The 18,604-nt window shown below is 40.2% G+C and overlaps 1 protein-coding gene across 2 annotated transcripts in view; it reads right to left on the bottom strand.

Moving 5' to 3' along the window:
* pxdn (peroxidasin) overlaps positions 1 to 18,604 on the bottom strand; it is a 50,745-nt gene that overhangs the window by 18,964 nt on the left and 13,177 nt on the right. The window contains exons 2-11 of one of the 2 annotated variants that reach the window (XM_089004593.1): positions 16,776 to 16,847; positions 15,876 to 15,947; positions 12,020 to 12,091; positions 10,114 to 10,185; positions 6,770 to 6,841; positions 6,008 to 6,177; positions 4,829 to 4,946; positions 4,546 to 4,715; positions 2,778 to 3,050; positions 2,044 to 2,319 (exon numbers count right to left, since the gene is read on the bottom strand). In XM_089004593.1, coding sequence (XP_088860719.1) covers positions 2,044 to 2,319; positions 2,778 to 3,050; positions 4,546 to 4,715; positions 4,829 to 4,946; positions 6,008 to 6,177; positions 6,770 to 6,841; positions 10,114 to 10,185; positions 12,020 to 12,091; positions 15,876 to 15,947; positions 16,776 to 16,847 — 1,367 coding nt within the window. The remainder of the gene's footprint in view (positions 1 to 2,043; positions 2,320 to 2,777; positions 3,051 to 4,545; positions 4,716 to 4,828; positions 4,947 to 6,007; positions 6,178 to 6,769; positions 6,842 to 10,113; positions 10,186 to 12,019; positions 12,092 to 15,875; positions 15,948 to 16,775; positions 16,848 to 18,604) is intronic. The other variant, XM_089004594.1, reaches the window with a different exon arrangement.

Here is an 18,604-nt window from a genome sequence, read left to right as displayed (position 1 = left end):
GGAAACTGTTTTTTCTTTCTTTTAAATATAATAATAAACGTCAATCCATTGTGTAGTTTTATACAACATTATTAGCAGAATCCTGGTAACATCGCGCCAACAACAACATATGTAACATCGTCTCTGCCCCTTAACGCTCCATGGTCACTATGGTAATGTTTAATTACCTAGACAAGCGTTTTGACATGCGTCAAGAATAAGTCATAGATGGATGTAATCTGGTCATTTTTCATTTTTCAAAATAAAACATAGTTCAGACTCAGATAATAAATAATACGGAAATTATGTAAATTAATTATTCTTTCTGTGCGGCCCGGTACCAAATGACCCGCGGCCCGGGGGTTGGGGACCTCTGGTATAGGAGCTACAACAGAGGCTGTGGTTAATGAAGCTACACTAAAGGGAATAGAATACAATACAAACAGATTAATTTATAAAAAGCTTTCACAGTTGTTGCCGCTGGCACAATGTGCTTTACAGAACATTCAAAATACTACATCCAAGTAATCAGAATATTAATCCATATCAAATGTGCATCGGATTACAAAGCGCACTGTCGGCTTTTGAGAAAATTGTGACTTATGGTACGGAAAAATAATAACTAATAATAACATTTTATTAATTCCTGCTTTCATCTCCTAAGCATTAGATTACAATGTCTGAAGCATGTCAGTCGACGCATACTACATCCATTGCACTCGATCACCATGATTATGTGGCATTCTGCTGATTTCAAAAGTGGAACCATTTAATAACATATACTTTGAGCCATGTTAATAGTCAATGGAAAATTGGCGTCTTCTCAGGATTGCGGACTGACATGCTTCCCTCTGTAATTTCAACACCGGTTCATCCCACAACACATACGCACACGCCAACATCCACCTGATAATAGAAGGCATGTGACACACAATCATCCACAATTTCGCCGTTAAACACACAACAGAATAAATTACAAAAAGACAAAATGGCAGCATTTCTTTCAGCTATTATATACTTTGTAACAGCGTGGTCGCAATTTGCAACACACATATACTGTATTTTCCGGTGTATAAGGTGTATGGGAGTATTAGGCGCACCTCCAATGAGTGGTGTATTTTCAAACTTTTTCCATATATAAGGCACACCGGATTAAGGCGCACCTGGAATGAATACAAATAGTTTTCCAAATACAAAATATAAAGATGGGCGGCCCGGTATTCGAGTGGTGACCACGCCGGCTCCACAGTGCATAGGTTGTGAGTTCAAGACCCGCTCCGGCCTCCCTGTGTGGAGGTTGCATATTCTCCCCGGCCCACGTGGGTTTTCTCCGGGTCCTCCGGTTTCCTCCCATATTCCAAAAACATGCATGGCAGGCTGATTGAACACTCCCAATTGCCCCTAGGTATGAGTGTGAGAGCGGATGGTTGTTTTTCTTTGTGTGCTCTTCGATTGGCTGACAATCAATTCAAGGTGTCCCCCGGCCCGTGCCCGAAGCTGGCTGAGATAGGCTCCAGCACCCCCCCCCCCCCCCCACACGACCCTAATGAGGAATAAGCGGTCCGGCCAATGGATGGGTGGATGGAATATATACAGATACAAAGGTTTTCCAAATATAAGGCACATCACGTTATAAGGCGCTACAGTAGAGGCTGGGGTTACACACTGCTACTTCTATCGGGGGAAATTGAGTCGGTGACGTGAGACAGTAGTAGCGAGAGCTATTGTGGCTCAATATTACTTAACATATAAGGCGCACCTCGATATAAGGCGCATCTTTTGAAGAAAATCAAGGCTTTTGGGTGCGCCTTATACACCGGAAAATACTGTATAAAAATGCACAGACTTAACCGTAATTTTCTCATCAGAGTAGTTTCACCATCTTGACATTTTGCTACATTATCAACGACTTTTAGACAAACATGCAGTACAATAACAGCCTCTGGAAAAATAACACGGTAAAGATTGAAGCAGTTAAAATGGTTTTATCATATTATGCGAGTAAAACACTGATGCAATTTATTCCACCAACCATAACTTTAAAGCTTCATCCCATACACTCACCTCTCTGCTGGATGCTGAGCTGCACAGCAGTCCGGACAGTCCCAACTGGGTTGACGGCCTGGCACTCGTATTGGCCCTCATCGTGGGCCGCCACTCGAGTGATTCGAAGGGTGCCCGAAGACAGGACTGAGTGTCGGCGGTCCAAGGGTAATGGGCTTCCTCCACGAGTCCAGGCAATAACTGGCTGAGGATATCCCGTCGCCTCACACAGGAAGTCCACAGTGTGGCCATCAAAGACCGACTGATCCTGTGGTGTGACCGTAAACTGGGGGATTGCTGAGGGATCCGAGAGAAATATAATCATGTGAATGTCTATTCAAGTCACAATCAATATATGATGAAGCCAGGGTACCACACTCAAAACGTGTCAGGAGGCCAGTGTGCTTGCCTTTAAGGTTTTTACTTGAATGATCACAACATTCTGTTTCAGCCGTTTTGTTTCAAGTCTTTTAGTTGAAAAATTAAAAAAACATTTTTGGCCCAGACATTTCTGCCTGTTAACTATGTGCAATGACATGAGCGATGGGAGATGAAACTACATCCATGCAGGAGTTCAGAATATTCTGACAGAAGAATGTAATGACAGGTAATGTCATTTTTAAATCATGTCACAATAAAGTAGATATTAAGGAAAGTAGAGCAGCTGTTTAATTCAAAGTAGAATTCTTCTCCATTGGAAGAACAACATGCAGAATGCAACATTTTTCAGGCTCGAGGTGATTTTGTTAACCTACCTTGGACAATAATATAAGCTGTGGCGTGAATTGTATCAATATTATTGGAGGCAAAACAAGTGTACTGCCCCCCATCAGTCTGCAGCACATTCTGAATATAAAGCCCTCCGGAGGGGGTGATGTTGATGCGTGTGTCACTGGGCAGTGGAGTCCGATCTGCTTTTGTCCATGAGATCCGGGGTTGTGGCTGGCCTGTGGCGCTGCACTCCAAAGTCACACTTTCGCCTACCAGTACCTCTGTGTTTTGGGGCTGGATGACAAAACTTGGCCGGGCTGATTTGGTAGAGGTGAACAGAAAGGAACGACAGTGGATCAGAATGATAACTATCTGGCTCGACAGCGTGTCAGTCATAGAGATTCAAGGTCAGCAACCGTACGTAAAAACAAAACAAACAAAGAAAAACATTTAATTATAAATTATTCCTGCTGTTTGACCATTGACGATAATCTGAGGAATGTAAAAAGACCACCTCCCTGTTTATAAAGACACTTTGAAAATGGCGAATGCTACTACCCATCTGTATCACAGATTGCGGTCCTTGTCCATACTTGGCCAATGATTACAGTGATGATTCAGCAACACTGCACAGCAAAAGGGCTGTTTACAATCACCCAAAGACAGGAAATGCACATCGTGTTCACAGGGCCACCTACTAAGCCAGCAATGACGTCATGGTTTTCAAAACACAGCCGTGGCAAAAACCATTGACAAGGTTGCAAGTTGTTAGTGAATGTCACAAACAAACCTTGTTTTTGCAGGAGGGTGTTCGTGTGTGTGTGCGTGTGTGCATGCGCTTTCTTATCCCCTGCTCGTCTCTCAACTAAGTGAGGTATCCAAGTCATTTGACCTGCTAAAATGCGAGGGTAATCTCAGTCTTCTGCTCTATGTGGGACACGGTGCACTCTGACATTGCAGGATGCAATAAATTCTCTTGCTTAACTACAGCGTGAAAGTGAAATTTGTCTGAGGTGAATATATCAACAATGTAATGGCGTGTGTTGTATTTAATGTTTCACTGACTTTCATGGGACACTTCAATTCAAGCTCTTTTGTTGCAATAATGTCAAGAAAATACTTTTTGTGATTGTTTATCGGCAGAAAATTTGAATGAGATGTGCATCATCATCGTTTTGTATGTGCTGTATATATACAGTATAATGAACCGATTTTGCTTCAATTGTAAAAAGAGACTTATTTCATGATATTTAAACTCTTATCTTAAAGCACTGTGTGGAGCACTGACAAGACTGGACAATATACAATAGAATGAAGTTATCCAAAGTCACGTGATGTGATACTGATTGGATTTAATTGGACATACCTTTTTTTGTCTCGCAGTGGAGACATTTACATTTCACAGCAGCAAAGTTATAAAAGGAAGAGGAAATGAAATGTACTATTTTACATTTTGGCGTCAACAGTTGACATAAAAAGAACCAGTAGAGTTCCTGCCAATACAGAAAAATGTCCCCCCATCCCGTTTTGGTTTTGTATTTGTAGTATTTTTCTGTGTGTGTGTGTCTGTGTGTGTGTGTGTCCGTGTGTATGGGGTGCTATGGTATTACTATGAGAACTTTCTTCCTAGCTTTATCAGCACTGATACTTTTTGTGTCTTTTTGTGTCTACACAAAATAGCTAGTTCATTGTCATTCCCCCCTTTTTTTATCTCAACATTTTATTTTCATATTCCAAGTGGGAAAAAAAGTGAACCGTTTGCTCATATTTCCCAAAAGCGTGAGTTATAGTAATTTATAAAACTTCACTTACATGGGGCTCCGAAATATCGCAATGTGACCTCTGAGGTCTTGACCTCGCCTGCCACATTTTTGGCCATGCACTGGTAGACACCCTGGTCGGTCTCTCTTGTGTCCTGAATCATCAGTGTACCGTCTTCCAGCAGGTTCAGACGACTGTCATCCCGCATGTTAAGAGCGTTGCTGTTGGAAAAGACAGAAAGACAAGACCAACCGTGATTAAACTTTGGAAGATCTGGATCGCTGCACATTTAAACTGTATGATAATTGTTCTCATAGACTTCAAAAATGCTTACTTGTTACGGAGCCAGATGATTTGTGGTTTAGGGTTGCCTTCAGCCCTGCAAGTGAAGTAGACCGTGTTCCCTGATGTAACATCAACATCCTGAGGCTCTGAGGTGATCCTGGGTACTTCTGCAGAGAGCATTGTAATATAAGGTTTGAGGATAGCAAGTATGCTTAGGTATGATAGCATGTCTCTACATATGCATGTTCCTTTACGTGAGACGTATGTATCACTTCGCCTGAGGCTTGAGAGCCCGTAAAATGCAAACAATACACAATCGTCTTTCCTGGAGTGTTTTGACATGTTAGCTTATAAGAAATCAAACTCAACGACACAAATGACGATGGGTCATGAAGCAATTTAGCCTGAGAATCCAGTTTGTAGTAAATACAGAGTAATAAATTATACAGTGAAGTCACATTGCATTTCTTTAGAAGGAGGGTAGCTGTTTTTACAGTATCGGATCGTGTACGGTGTTATGCATTTACAAGGTAAGAGGCGGTCGTGGTATAGTTGGTAGCAGCTAAGAGGGTTAGGCATGTGGAATGACTTCCATCAAATACAACTTCTGGTGCCTTGCTGTGCACCCAAATGTAGAAAAGTAGCTATACACTAAGGAAAAAAGTGTGGTTCTAATGTGCTGAGATCTCGAAACAATCTCTATAGATGGTGATAACAAACTGAAATTGCAGGCAATAAAATCAAAGAGATATCATAAACAACTGAACATGTGGGTGAAGCAGCACTCAGACACATAAAAAAATAGGATACACCTGTGCATATGTCTGTGTGGCATTGAGTAAAACCAGGTGACTTGGAAAAAGCCCGAAGGGGATGGAGTGCCTATATTGAAGTCTGTTTATTGCTTGTATGCTTGACTATGCGCGAGCCTTAACCCCGGTGTCTACATTCCACTAGTTTTGATGCAATTGGTGTAGTCCATCCTTTTGTATTATATTCTTACTATTATGACTTAACAAAATGTTAAAAACAAAGAATCCACAAGAATAATCTACAGTACTTAGCTCCACTCTACTAATGCAGTGTCCAAGAAGTCGCTCTTGGTTTCGGTCAAATGGGCGAACTCTTGTCGTGACTCATTGTGAACATTTTCATTGTGAATGTGCCGACTGAGTTTCAATGGCATTCCTGAAATGGCATGCATGGTTGTAGCTTTCCTCTACCATACCACAACTGAGCTCCTCGGCTGTTAGTGTGGCCACTGATCTTCCCTGCAGGCGGATGGGGTAGTCGCACGTGGCGGCAGCTTGGGCATTTCCTGACTCGGCATACTGCTTCAGAAGGTCCGCCAGCCACAGCAACTCACAGTCACAGTTCAACGAATTGGAATCCAGTCGCCTCAACACACAATCACACACAATTACTCAGGTACAATTACAATAGTGCCAGTCCATATAGTTGTATTTTCAATCGAAATTGCGATACCCAACTGTTGAATATTCAAGATATTAGAACCAAAATGTAACAAATTAGTCAATTTATGTGATAAATGGAACACAACAATTTGTTATACATATCACACAGTTTTTAGCAAGCAGCCTGAAATCTAAAAATTGCTCGGTCCACCAACATGTTCATCCACTTATTATGATGAACAAAAAATAAAAAATAAAGAAAAGAAAACCTAAAAGAAAACCTACATTGTTGCTACGATAATATTAATTGTGAATCCCTGCTATTCAGTAAAGAGAAGATTAAAAAAGTATACATTAAAGTTGCAGCTGACAGAAAGAATACTACGGACAAACATAGCCAAGAGTACGATGTGAGCCTTGCGATAAAAAACATTATGTTCCCAAAGAACAAGAAGAGTGGTGGCATATGCTGTAACTGATTTGCAAGTCTAGCTTTTCACTGGGCAACACTGTTTTTAAGGTAGATAAGGATCCAGACATGCATTCCCAATCAGCTGTTTTAGAAGTCCACTTACAGTCGTTTCATGGCCTGGAGATTGGAGAATGTTCCTGGGACCAGCTGTGTGATTCTGTTGTTGTGCAAAAACCTGAAGGAGAGATATACAAGGAAATTTATGAGTCTAATTTCTTAATAAATGCTAGAGACGGTGGATTACTCAGAGCACAGCAACGAGGTGGAAAAATGTGACTGTTGACCTTTTAAGATATTGATGAGATTTGCCCATTTCAATGAAGACTTGGTGTTCTTCAATGTGATGCACAAACTGTGTCTCTTTGATTTATTGTTTAATAAAAAAAGATATAGTTCTTGATATTCTGAGTATGAATAAGCCTGGCAGCAACCAGCCCACAAATGGTCTGGATTTTAAAATCTGGTAATATATTCAACATCTGAAAGGCAAAGTGAAAATTGACCTGCACACTTTAAAAGGGTTTGGTCTTACTGGTGAATGTACAAGATCATTTTAAACTCTGACACTTTTTATTGTATATTTCACAATCTGCTCCACGTCCTTGGACATCTAGCAGAGATGACAAACTCTGATACTCATGGGACCATTCTCACATATTTTTTCCCAACTCCCCTCTTTGCAAAATTCCTGATTCAAATGATCACTTTATCAACAAGCTCTGCGAAATCAAATAACATTTTTTGGGTCGCCTATATGTTGCTGTAGCTTTAACATTGCTGTATGCAGGGATAGAGTTGTCCCCATTACAATGTTTTTGCACCCAAGTCTTTGGTTTTAAAGGGGAAGTCAAGTAAAAAAAATCATTCCATGAGCATGTCAAATGTGGCACCGATAATGTAAACACAGTCTGCTTAATATTGTTTTTATGGAATATGAGTTAAGTAGCAAAACCTCTGTTTCCATCAACTTGCTGTCAACTCGAACGCTGATGGAAGGCCACTGATTTGTTGAGGTATTGTAACATACAGTAAGTGGACAATCGATTGTAATTAAGTAAAATAGTGAAGAGATTTCATCACCATCTTTCTTCTTATATGTCTGCTTTTATAAGTTTGGAAAATTGTAGCTATGAAGATTTAATGCATTGCGGGACCATTTTCTGTCTTCCTTGTCTCTTACCGAATTTCAATGTTTAATGTTGTGATGCGATTATGACAGGGCTTATTGATACCACAAAGGTTGAGTGTGTGCCTAACAGTATTTATAATTCAACACGCAACACTGGATGACAAGCACACAGTCTGGATTGCCAAAATGCGGAGTGGGTCTTAAGCACCTCAGTGAATGGGAACGAGCTGAATGGGTCAAGTGGGATGGCCGATGGCAACATTCACATTCAAACTTGGATGCTTATTTATTTTGTTGAAACAAGAACACTTTAATGTGACAGGCAGTAAAGGTTCATCTAATCTAATCACAGATGTGCCTTGTGCCTCAAGTCTGACAGACCCACAAAGTTAGAGCACAAACACTGCAAAGATCACTAATAACATCCACTTGCGCCAGTGGGACCGGATGATTTTTTTTCCCACCAGCACACGATGAAACTTTGGCTGCATTGTGAGATTATTGGGTGCACTGTAAACCCCTGAGACACATTGAGAGACATCAAATACTTCACGCTACTGTAGAAGAAGACTGCAATTAAAAAACACTATTGATTGTAATATTGGTAGGTGTTTTGAACTTGAATGAAGATACAATAATGCACTAATTGGAAAAGTCACTGTGTCAAGTATTTTCTGTTGACTCCACTGACGATTAAAAGTGATAGGGTGTCAGTCATAACTCCTCTCATTGCATATGCGGTCAAACTGATTTGGGTAACCTACCCAGAATGAGATACAGTGAAAATGCAAACCAGCACGGGAACTTTGTATAACTTAGAATTGATATGAATAGGAATTAAATGTACTTAGGTTCGATGGTGAAAACAGAGCAGGAAAACAAAAATCTGAAGAAAAAAGACAGAAACACTAAGCTCATGCCGTGTATTCATCAGACAAACATTACTCGCCGCCAAAACCACCCTTACGAGCTGCCCGGCTGTTGTCCAATGTTCCTGCCGTCCTCTTGTGTCCTCACCAATCCACTCATAACCGATTGAGGGAAGGAAGCTCAATGCAGAGTAATTATGTCTTTGCACAATTGAAGCACATAACATGTCAAGTTCTGGCAGCCTTCATCACCAATTAGCGAGACGTGAATAATCACACTTTGGCTGGTTCAGTCAAACTGTCTTTAAGTTGGGGTTTGTTCCACACAATTGATGGAGCCAGAATGTGTTCTCGGTCATTAGATTAATCCAGGAGTTTAACTCTCTTCCTCTTCCGCTACTCTCGTTTTTCCCAGACTGATTGTACCAATGAGAATATTTTTGGACGCTGCAAAAAAAAAAAAGAAAAAGAAATGGCCTCACAATATTTCCTGACAGCTGTTGAACAAATCTACTGCAGAGTGAAAGAACACTTGCATCATTTCAAAGCTCACAGCTATTGAATGTCAAGAAAAAATATATTTGAAGGGACTGTAACACGTTGGCGCACTGGTTAGCATGTAAGCCTCTCATTGCAGAGATGTAGGGTTCCATTCAGGCTCCAGCTTCCTGTGTGGCTTGCATATTCTCGCCGTGCCTGCACGGATTTTCACTGGGATTTCACTGGTTTCTAAAAACATGCATGTTAGGTTCACGAAACACTACAGTAGATCTAGGTGTCATTATGAGCGCGAATGACTGTGTGCGAATGGCAGGTAACCAGTTCAGGGTGTGCCGCATCTGCTGCTTGAAGACACCTGGGATAGGCTCGAGCATGCCCACAACCATTGCGAGCATAAACATATCAGAAAATGGATGGATGAATAAATATTAACCGTGACTCAACTCTGGTCTTCTCTCATCATGCTTTGCGTTTGCTAGCTTGAGCGACTTCTCATGCTGTTCACAAGTCGAAGTCTTGTGTGCTGCCCACATTTCTTTGAAGGACAGCCCTCAGGTCATTGGGGTTCTACGGTGCAGAATTACGAGCCTCTGCACGACCACTGAGCTGATCCCACAGTTGCACAATTTTTTTAACATTGAGTGCATTTTTCCCATAATGTATAAGTGTACGCATAGTTAAAATTACATTATCTGTTTTTTAAATTAATTTAGCTTTACTAAGGTTAATCAGTTTTTTTGTTTGTTTTAATTTTCATCACTAACACATAATTCACTTTGAGTGATTTTTGGACATTGATGGGAAGTTATAGGGACTATATATGGTTTATATATGGTTTTTAGTCTTCTAGAACACTGCATAATTCAGCAGTTGTCCAATTGAACTGCAGATTTAAGTGTTAATTAGAGGATAGGCTTACCCAACATCAATGGGTAAAAGTGGACTTACAATCGTTCAAGCTTTGGTAGGTGACTGAATGATTCTGGTTCCAATGAGTCAATGTTGTTGAAGTGAAGGTACCTGAAAAAGAACAAATTACAGACAAAGCACAGTGCATTATTGGTCTCTGGTTGACTATTTACAAATTCAAAGTAAGGAAAGTGCTACTGTCATTTCTGGCAATTCAGAATTGAGTTAATGGTTAATACAAGAAAAAATGGATGGCTTGGGTTGTTTTATCTTTTATATAATACTGTATTCAGTCCACACTTTATGGGAGAGGAGATGAGAAAGTATAGAAGTGACGAATAGAAAAATCTAGCAAGTACTACAAACAAAAAGAAAAGTTCACCAAATGCATTTGAAGTGTGGAGAGTAAAATAATATTCATGGAGAAAGGATAAAATCCAATTGATAAGTAAGAGCTGCCCATTTAAATGGGATGCAAGAGGAATAGCAGGTATCAAAGTCCACGCCCCGCCCCCCCAAAAAAATCCACTTTGTATAAAATAAAATATTTTGAAAACATTTCTATGAATCAGGTAAAGGTCACTTCAGCCGTCATCTGTACTTCAAGGAAGTACAGTTGACGGCTGAAGGAACTTTTTCTTTGATGGACCACTCCTGTACAACCTAGAGCCTTCACAGACGTTCTATGAATGAGGTGACCATGTGTTGTGCAATTACATGATACATAAAAATTACTTCTTTAGTATGTGTCTAAAATAACATGTCTTAAAATGGGAAAAGGAAAATTAATCCCACCATTACTACAAGCAGCCAGCCATCACCATTCATTTGCATTAAAAGCCTCTACGCGAGTGTATCTTTTGCAAGTGTGGATTTTAATTGCCATATCTCCTTCGCATTTCAATTCCTGGTTAAGATTTTGCGCACATTTGAAATGTGGGGGTCATGCTTTGCGGTAATGAAATCATTGTTGGTGGATTATGTAGAAATGTGAGTGAACACGCCTTCACATCAATTCATTCCCCCAAAAGAAGAGTGCGATGTCAGGTATTGGCATATTTATGTTGCCGTGTGAGATATAGTCAAACTATTTCACAGCTTGAAAGCTGGTTCGTAACCCGTGACTTGCTAATAAAGCCCAATGTAATCGCAACATTTAAAGCATCTGGTGGGAAGTGAGCCTGATGTTGGAATAGGATTTAGTGAATTAGACATTGTTCTGTATTATGTTGTTGCGTGAAGTCACAGATTAGAATGGATTTAGTTTGCTGAGAAAATTGTTTATATCACCCACATTGATTCGTGGTTATGGTCTGTTCATGACTTACCAGTATATCACAATACACACAATTGAATGATTAAAAGTGAAAATTCACCGATGAGCATTTTTGTTGAAAGTAGAAAACAGATCGTGTGTTTTGTCTTGACTGGCAGTCACAACATAGACTACACATACAGTATGTTCAAACACACTGAAGGATTCTTAGAAAGATGGACGGAGCGACTGAAAAAGCGAAAGAAAGAGCAACGCTCAAGCTCAGCATTAGGATAACCCTATGAGCAGCAATAAAAGTCAAGCTACAAACATGGGGGTTGGGGCAGTGTAATAGCAGATCTGTCCTCTCGGCTAAAAAACATGCGAGTCATGCAAAATGGGTCAAAGGGGGACAGCGCGGTACACAAGGGTGGGTGCACACATGGCATGCATGGTGGAGAACAGAAGGTGGATAATGCCGTGCGTTGGGGAGGAATACCTACTCTGACAGGCAAAAGGGCAATGCTCTCATGATATTTGTGAAAGGCCTGCATAGTCACAGCATGAACTAACTCATGACCATGAGAGAGCTTTATATTCTTTTTGAGTTGTTTCTAGCAACGGTTTTGCGGGTAGCGGGAACAGAGAGACAAGCCAATGGAAAAGGTGACGAAAAAGCTGTTCACTTACAGTTGCTCAAGAGAGACAAGCCCCTTAAATGCTTGCCTGTCAATTGATTGGATTTCATTCTTGTACAAATAGCTGAAAGGGAAGATAACCAGTCACATTAGTATCATATTCAGTCATCTGCAACATGTGCATATCGCCTGGTGGTTGATTCCAAAAGGCGGTAGACAAAATAAAAGACCAGGTCGAAAGTCATTGGGCTTGAGGACGGCTAAGGCTGTTTTCTATTCAGACACCTCCTTGGAACGGTGCTGCAGCAAGTCAACCAAACAGCTGCTAATCTACTTCTTGCACTGTTTGTTCTCTCTTTTGCAGCAGACCACAGCGCAATTACATACTGTGCACACTCCACTGAATAATCACTTTCCTTTAAAAGTGTTTATGTTCACAATGAAAATGTAACAAACATTACAAATGCACGCCACAGTTGTTTATCGGACAAGAAACCACATTTGGGAACCACACACATCACTATGGGGCAATAGAATTGCATAAATTAATAAAATATAAATGAATTAAAATATATCTCCCTGCACTACAATTTAAAATCTCAAAAGTACTATAAGTGGTTAAAAAAATCACCCAGATGTTTTTTATGTCATAAATTCCTTGGCCTGCATCTCAGCCTTGCCCTGCGACAGAATCCCCTGTTAACGTGGAAATCTTACACGCTAAAAGAAACGTGATACAAGGAAGGCAATTGCTTGCAGCTGTCTTCCGAGTCTTGTCAATTTTATGCGTTCCATCATCGCACCCGCGGCAACAGATATGGAGTTCCTTTGTGGAACATGCGATGTAAGTGCATGGAAAAAGAAACACACTTTAATCACTGCATTCTTCTGTCATTGCTGAAGCGTGTCGGTGTCAATGCTATCAGGTTTCAGTATAGTGCAGATCAAATAAGGGATGATGTTCCAGGTGAATGGAGCATGTTGTCAGTTAGTGGATAATTTTGCAAAGACACGCACTGTGTTTTCAGCAGATTTCTAGGAATAACAATTTTGCCTGTCCATGACAACGATGACAATTGTAAACATCCACACCAAATTCATATATTCATGCTTTGTATGGTCCTCACTTTGTACAATGTAGCGTGGTCATGCATGATAGAAAAGGGCCTTTAAGCTTTTCAATGAAGCTTGGAAGCAACACATTGTCATAATGTCTTAATACGCTAAAACAATTGCAAGGTGGGCTGTGTCACTACATCCTGCATTTGATCACCTTCATTGAAAATGTGTGCACACAATTTAGTTTTCTACACAACACAGCTACAGTTTCTTTTGTCATTTATTTACATGTAGTGTGTTCAGTATAATTTCCAAATAGTCAAATGTGCTGCTATGGGTTGTCAGATTCATGCTCTATAACCTTGATTTGACCTGTTAAATGTGGACGATTTGCTGTAGCTTTGGTTTAATGGACATTAAAGCTGACGGTGAGGACAAGGTGAAGGACAAAAGAGGGGGGCTGAACAGCCACCAAACGAAGCCTGAAATCAAACTGTAGCTAGGGGAGGACACTGAGGGAACATTCTAAGCTAATCACAAGGGGTAGAACAATGGTGTGGGTTTTAAATGGTGCTTGAAAAAGAGACGGACTCTGTCATTAAAACAGCTTTTAAATAGTTACGGTATTTCATTAAAAGTATGAGGAGTGGGGATATACTAGATGATGAGACAGAACAAGCACTGGCATGTTGGAAGGTCATTGTGCACCAAGGAGTTACGGTGGGGCCAACGTCCTTTAAACACTTAACCCAATGAGGTCTACTTATCCAATATATTAGCTGGAGGGTAATACCTTTCCTCTACCCCCAAGCCATTCTGGCTGACATAGTTTATTTAACTTCAAGCATCACTTATAATATATTATAAATGCTAAATTAAAAATAATGTATAACTGTAAAATTCAGCCATTTTTATCTGTTTCACGACGCAGCCATTGTGCCACTTGTTGTCAACTGAAAACAACATCATAGTTGCTCAGGGGACAACCAATCGCGACTCACCTGTTTTTATGGGTTTGGACAGAGGACATTTGCAAGCTGAACCTCTCTGTAATGTCACTTTGAGATTTTGTTTTGGTTTCTCAGCATAAGGGCAAAAATGCTAAAGCTGATGCCCAAAATGGAGTAAATGATCTGCCTCTACATAACATACAATGGACAACAGCCAACGTCAAAGATGGGCAACTTCGTTCCTCGAGGGCCACTATCGGGTATGTTTTAGACATTTCACTTCTCCAACACACCTGATTCAAATGATTTGCTTATCAGAGAACTTTGCAAAAGCCTAATAACTATGCTGAGTGTAAATACATTTTTCATACTTGACACAAAAATGTTAATGTAGCAAGACTGACATCATACTAAATGTGGTCTATGTGGAGGAGGCAAAATGTCAAGTCACAACATGTCAAAGAGTACCCCAGGAGCATCTCAGCTGAAATGCGGAAATTATTATTTCAAAATGAAACAGGCATTGACTCATGGTGTCCAAACTGTCTGGAGTCTCCTAAATACAATACAAAAAGTACATTACTAAATATGAAAATCACCAAGACACATTATACAAGTGTTTGGACAACATGGCTTTGCAGTAAAAGAGTGTGAGGACTCGACTGGCCTGCCAGCAATTCAAATCTCCCTCACATAAATCACAGATGACAAAATACAATGTCGTACATTTATCAAGAATGGCAAACAATTCCACGGACAAAGTTTTAAAATCTAATGTCTTTAGTTCACAATTGCTTACAGAGTATAGTTCATTAAAAAAAGAAAAGTGATTCAACAGAGTGATGAGTAAACATGCCATCATTTTTGTCGCCGCTTCCAGCCGTTGACGTCAAAATTATCTAATTCACTGCCAGACGTGCAAAAATGCGTCCACTCCAGTGCCAGGGTTTTGTCATTGTCATTCAAATTCAAGGACCCACAGAATATTGAGTTTTAGGACTACATAAACATTCAATGCAACATAAGTAACCATAGACTCTCTTCTTCCATCAGAAAAAAATAGTTGATTCCTAAATTATATGAGTCTGGAGTTACATGAGCTTGAAATGAGGGTGGCTGTCCAAAATACAATGCAATACATACATCTTAGTTCATATAGCTCTTTAACAACAGCTGAAGCTGGAACAAAGCACTAACGCAGAAAAAAGGGAAATGATGTCCCTTGTCGAAGGGAAAAAAAATAGCCAGAGGGCTGACCAGCGCTTTATCGGCAGTCCCAGCAAGAAAAACAACCCGACCAAATTCAGGAATGGCGCTCCACGTCACATTTTCAATTCCCAAATAAATTTGGGAATAGCAGTGAATGAATTCATAAATATCTTTCTGATGTTAGGTGGAAATCTCTTGAATCTGAACTTTTCAGGAGACAGCAAAAATGGAGTGTTCGTTTCACTCTTGGTTCATCCGAGAGAATAAGCCAATATTTTTAACACTTGAGATTGGTTTTATAAATTGGAGAAATAAAACCCACGGATGAGGATTAACAATAGTGTAGAGTTTTAAAAATATCTAAATAAAATGTACCCACTTATAACACTGGAGGATCTGGCCGACATCAATGGTTTCAAAAAATTAAAAACATTAAAATCAGGTTTTGCAATCTACCTCATTGAGCTATCACAATGAACTTGTAAAGAGGTCCATGAACGACATCTGCAAAACCTAAGCCGAAATGATAACATACAGCAAGAACAGTCCTCATGATGTTATGTTCAGTGATAAGGGAGCGTTTTGTTTTCAAAGTATGTGCTCACTAAGCAATGCTTTTTTTCAAGATATGACCTGGAAAGAAAAAAAAAAAAAAAAAAAAAAAAAAAAAGAGACATCAGGAAAACTTACAGATATTTGAGATTCTCAAGATCTTCAAAAGCTCCCCTGGGGATTCTTCGTATGTGATTGTTGTTGAGGAGACTGCAAAGGAAGTTATTTTGAGGTTACATGTATGATGTTGTGTACCAACTTGAGGAAGCATTCAGCGTTTTGTCTGGGATGAAGAGGAACTTCTCAGAATTCAATTGTGCTTCAATTTCCACCATCAACGGTTCAGGCCATTGCAGGCCCTATTTTCTTTGTGGTGTTTGCTACGTAGCAAGAAACACTGAGACATCGGCAGTGCATCTAACCAATTTTAAATGAATGAAGAGAAGCGAATAAATTTAATCTAGCGTGGCTGTAGATTGTTGGATGAAGCACAACTTGATGGCGTCGCACACTGGTCTTGACAGAGCTAAACAGTGATCAATATTGCAAGACAATTGCCATGATTGCCATGAAGTGTTTTCTCATGAATGAAAATCATTAAATATTAATGATGACATCATTTGAGCATATTTCAGAGTGAAGTATCAAATGACAAGTAGCCCTTTACATTAATCAGTACATAAAAAGTACTTTGAAATTTTTCAAAAAACTTGGTGAAGCCGGATCCAAGCATTCAGGGACAAAGGTTAAAACACATCTAGAAAAAAAATATATTAATTCCACTCCCATTACAAAACTGACCTCCATGTTTGAAAGTAGAAGAACGAGTCAAAATTTTGTTTGTACAATACAAGCTAGTTTTTTTTCTGAAAGTGACATTATTTCCGAATGAAAGTCTGACACTTTTTTTGGGGAAGATTGTGTTTATGTAAGCTTCATTACCACGAAACCTTTAGGCTGTGTCATTTTTTTGTTTGTTTTGTAAACACGATCCAACTACACAAAGAGAAATGTGTACAAGCAAAAACAAACACTTACAGTGTGTTGAGATTCTTTAATCGGCTAAAAGATCCCAGTTGTAAATCCTTGATTTTGTTGAATCTTAGGTCCCTGCAGAAGAAAAGAAAATGCAAATTATATCCACAGAATAATTTCAAAGGAAAAATACAAAAATACTCAACAAGAACACGTCTTCCAAAATACCTACAAATTGCAGGTCATGGCATCATCATCTAGGACAGGCCGCAGCTCCCGAGCCGCATGCAGCTCTTTGGCTGATTTCATGTGGCTCTTAAGGGGCCGACTCTTAAGGAGCGTCCACAAGAAAAGCGTAAAAAAAGTTTGGCGCTGGCGCTGCCATTCATCCTCTATGTACCGTAATTTCGCGACCAAAGTGCGCGCTGCACATTTTGGAGAAAATTTAAGACTTTTAAGTGCACCTGATAGTCGTGAAATTACGGTATCAAGCTAACCATGTGATGTTAGCACGCATGTGCATGAGATAAAAATCAATCATTTATGTCGTAAACAACGGGTGGCTAACCAGTCAGAGACGCGACACAAATTGTTTACGACGCAAACAATTCATTTGCGTCAAGTTCGCTCTCAAAATGGCAGGGAAAAAATGCACAGCAAAACGAAAATATGAAGACGAACACGGGACGTTTTTAACAGAGTGGGAGACTTTATATTTTTTTGTTGAGCGTAAGGGCAAGCCATTCTGCCTTATATGTCAGGCGTCATTGGCGCATTTCAAAGCATCAAATCTTCAGCGCCACTTTAGCTCACTCCGCGCGAACATCGACCAAGAATTCCCCAAAGGGACTGAACTTCGCAAGCACAAGTTGGTCACTTTAAAAACTCAGACTGAAAAGCAGATAATTTTTTCCCGAAAATTTACAAAGCAACCAGAGACCGTAACGCTTGCATCATACTAACTGGCTTGGAACATTGCGCAGTCTAAAAAGTCATACAACGAAGGGGAGTTTATTAAGAAATGCCTCAGTGACGCTGTTGAAATCTTGTCTCCTGAAAATGACAAACTAAAACAAATGGTAGCAGGTGTCAAACTGTCCCGCCACACTGTTGAATGCAGAATTTCAGACATTAGCACCGCTATTGAATCACAGCTGCACTCTGACCTTCAAGCATGTGAGTATTTTAGTGTCGCATTGGATGAAAGTTGTGACATACAAGACAAGCCTCAGTTGGCAATATTTGCACGGTCTGTGACAAAGGATTGTGTGCTCAAAGAAGAACTCCTTGATATTGTGCCATTAAAAGACAGAACTTGTGGCATAGATGTGAAGGAAACAATGATGGCTGCATTTGCAAAAGCAAATCTGCCCATACCAAAACTGACTGCAATAGCCACAGATGGAGCACCTGCCATGATCGGATCTGTGAACGGGATTGTGGGGCTGTGCAAAGCTGACCAAACATTTCCTGAGTTTTGGAATTTCCACTGCATCATCCACAGGGAGCAACTCATGTCTAAATCATTGAATTTAGAGAATGTCATGAAGCCTGTGATGCAAATTGTCAACTACATCCGCACGCATGCGCTTCACCCCAGACAATTCAAGAATCTCATCGCTGAGCTGGACCAAGGGCTTCCAGGTGACCTGCCGCTGTACTCCACTGTGAGGTGACTGTCAAAAGGCAAAGTACTTTCTTGCTTTTTTGAGCTGTTGGATGCCGTGAAACTGTTCATGGAAGAGAAAGACGAGGACTATCCCGTGCTCTCGGACCACGAGTGGATTATGGATCTGGCTTTTTTGGTCGACATGCTGTGTCACTTGGACAAACTGAACCTTACCCTGCAGGGTAAGTAAAAAAATCTGCCTGACTTGGTGCAAAGTGTGTTT

The sequence above is a fragment of the Hippocampus bargibanti genome, linkage group LG09, assembly GCF_051943395.1.
Source record: "Hippocampus bargibanti isolate YZ-2025 linkage group LG09, ASM5194339v1, whole genome shotgun sequence".
Taxonomy (NCBI): domain Eukaryota; kingdom Metazoa; phylum Chordata; class Actinopteri; order Syngnathiformes; family Syngnathidae; genus Hippocampus; species Hippocampus bargibanti.
Note: the sequence above shows the minus strand (reverse complement) of the source record. Positions and strands in the feature narration are given on the sequence as shown.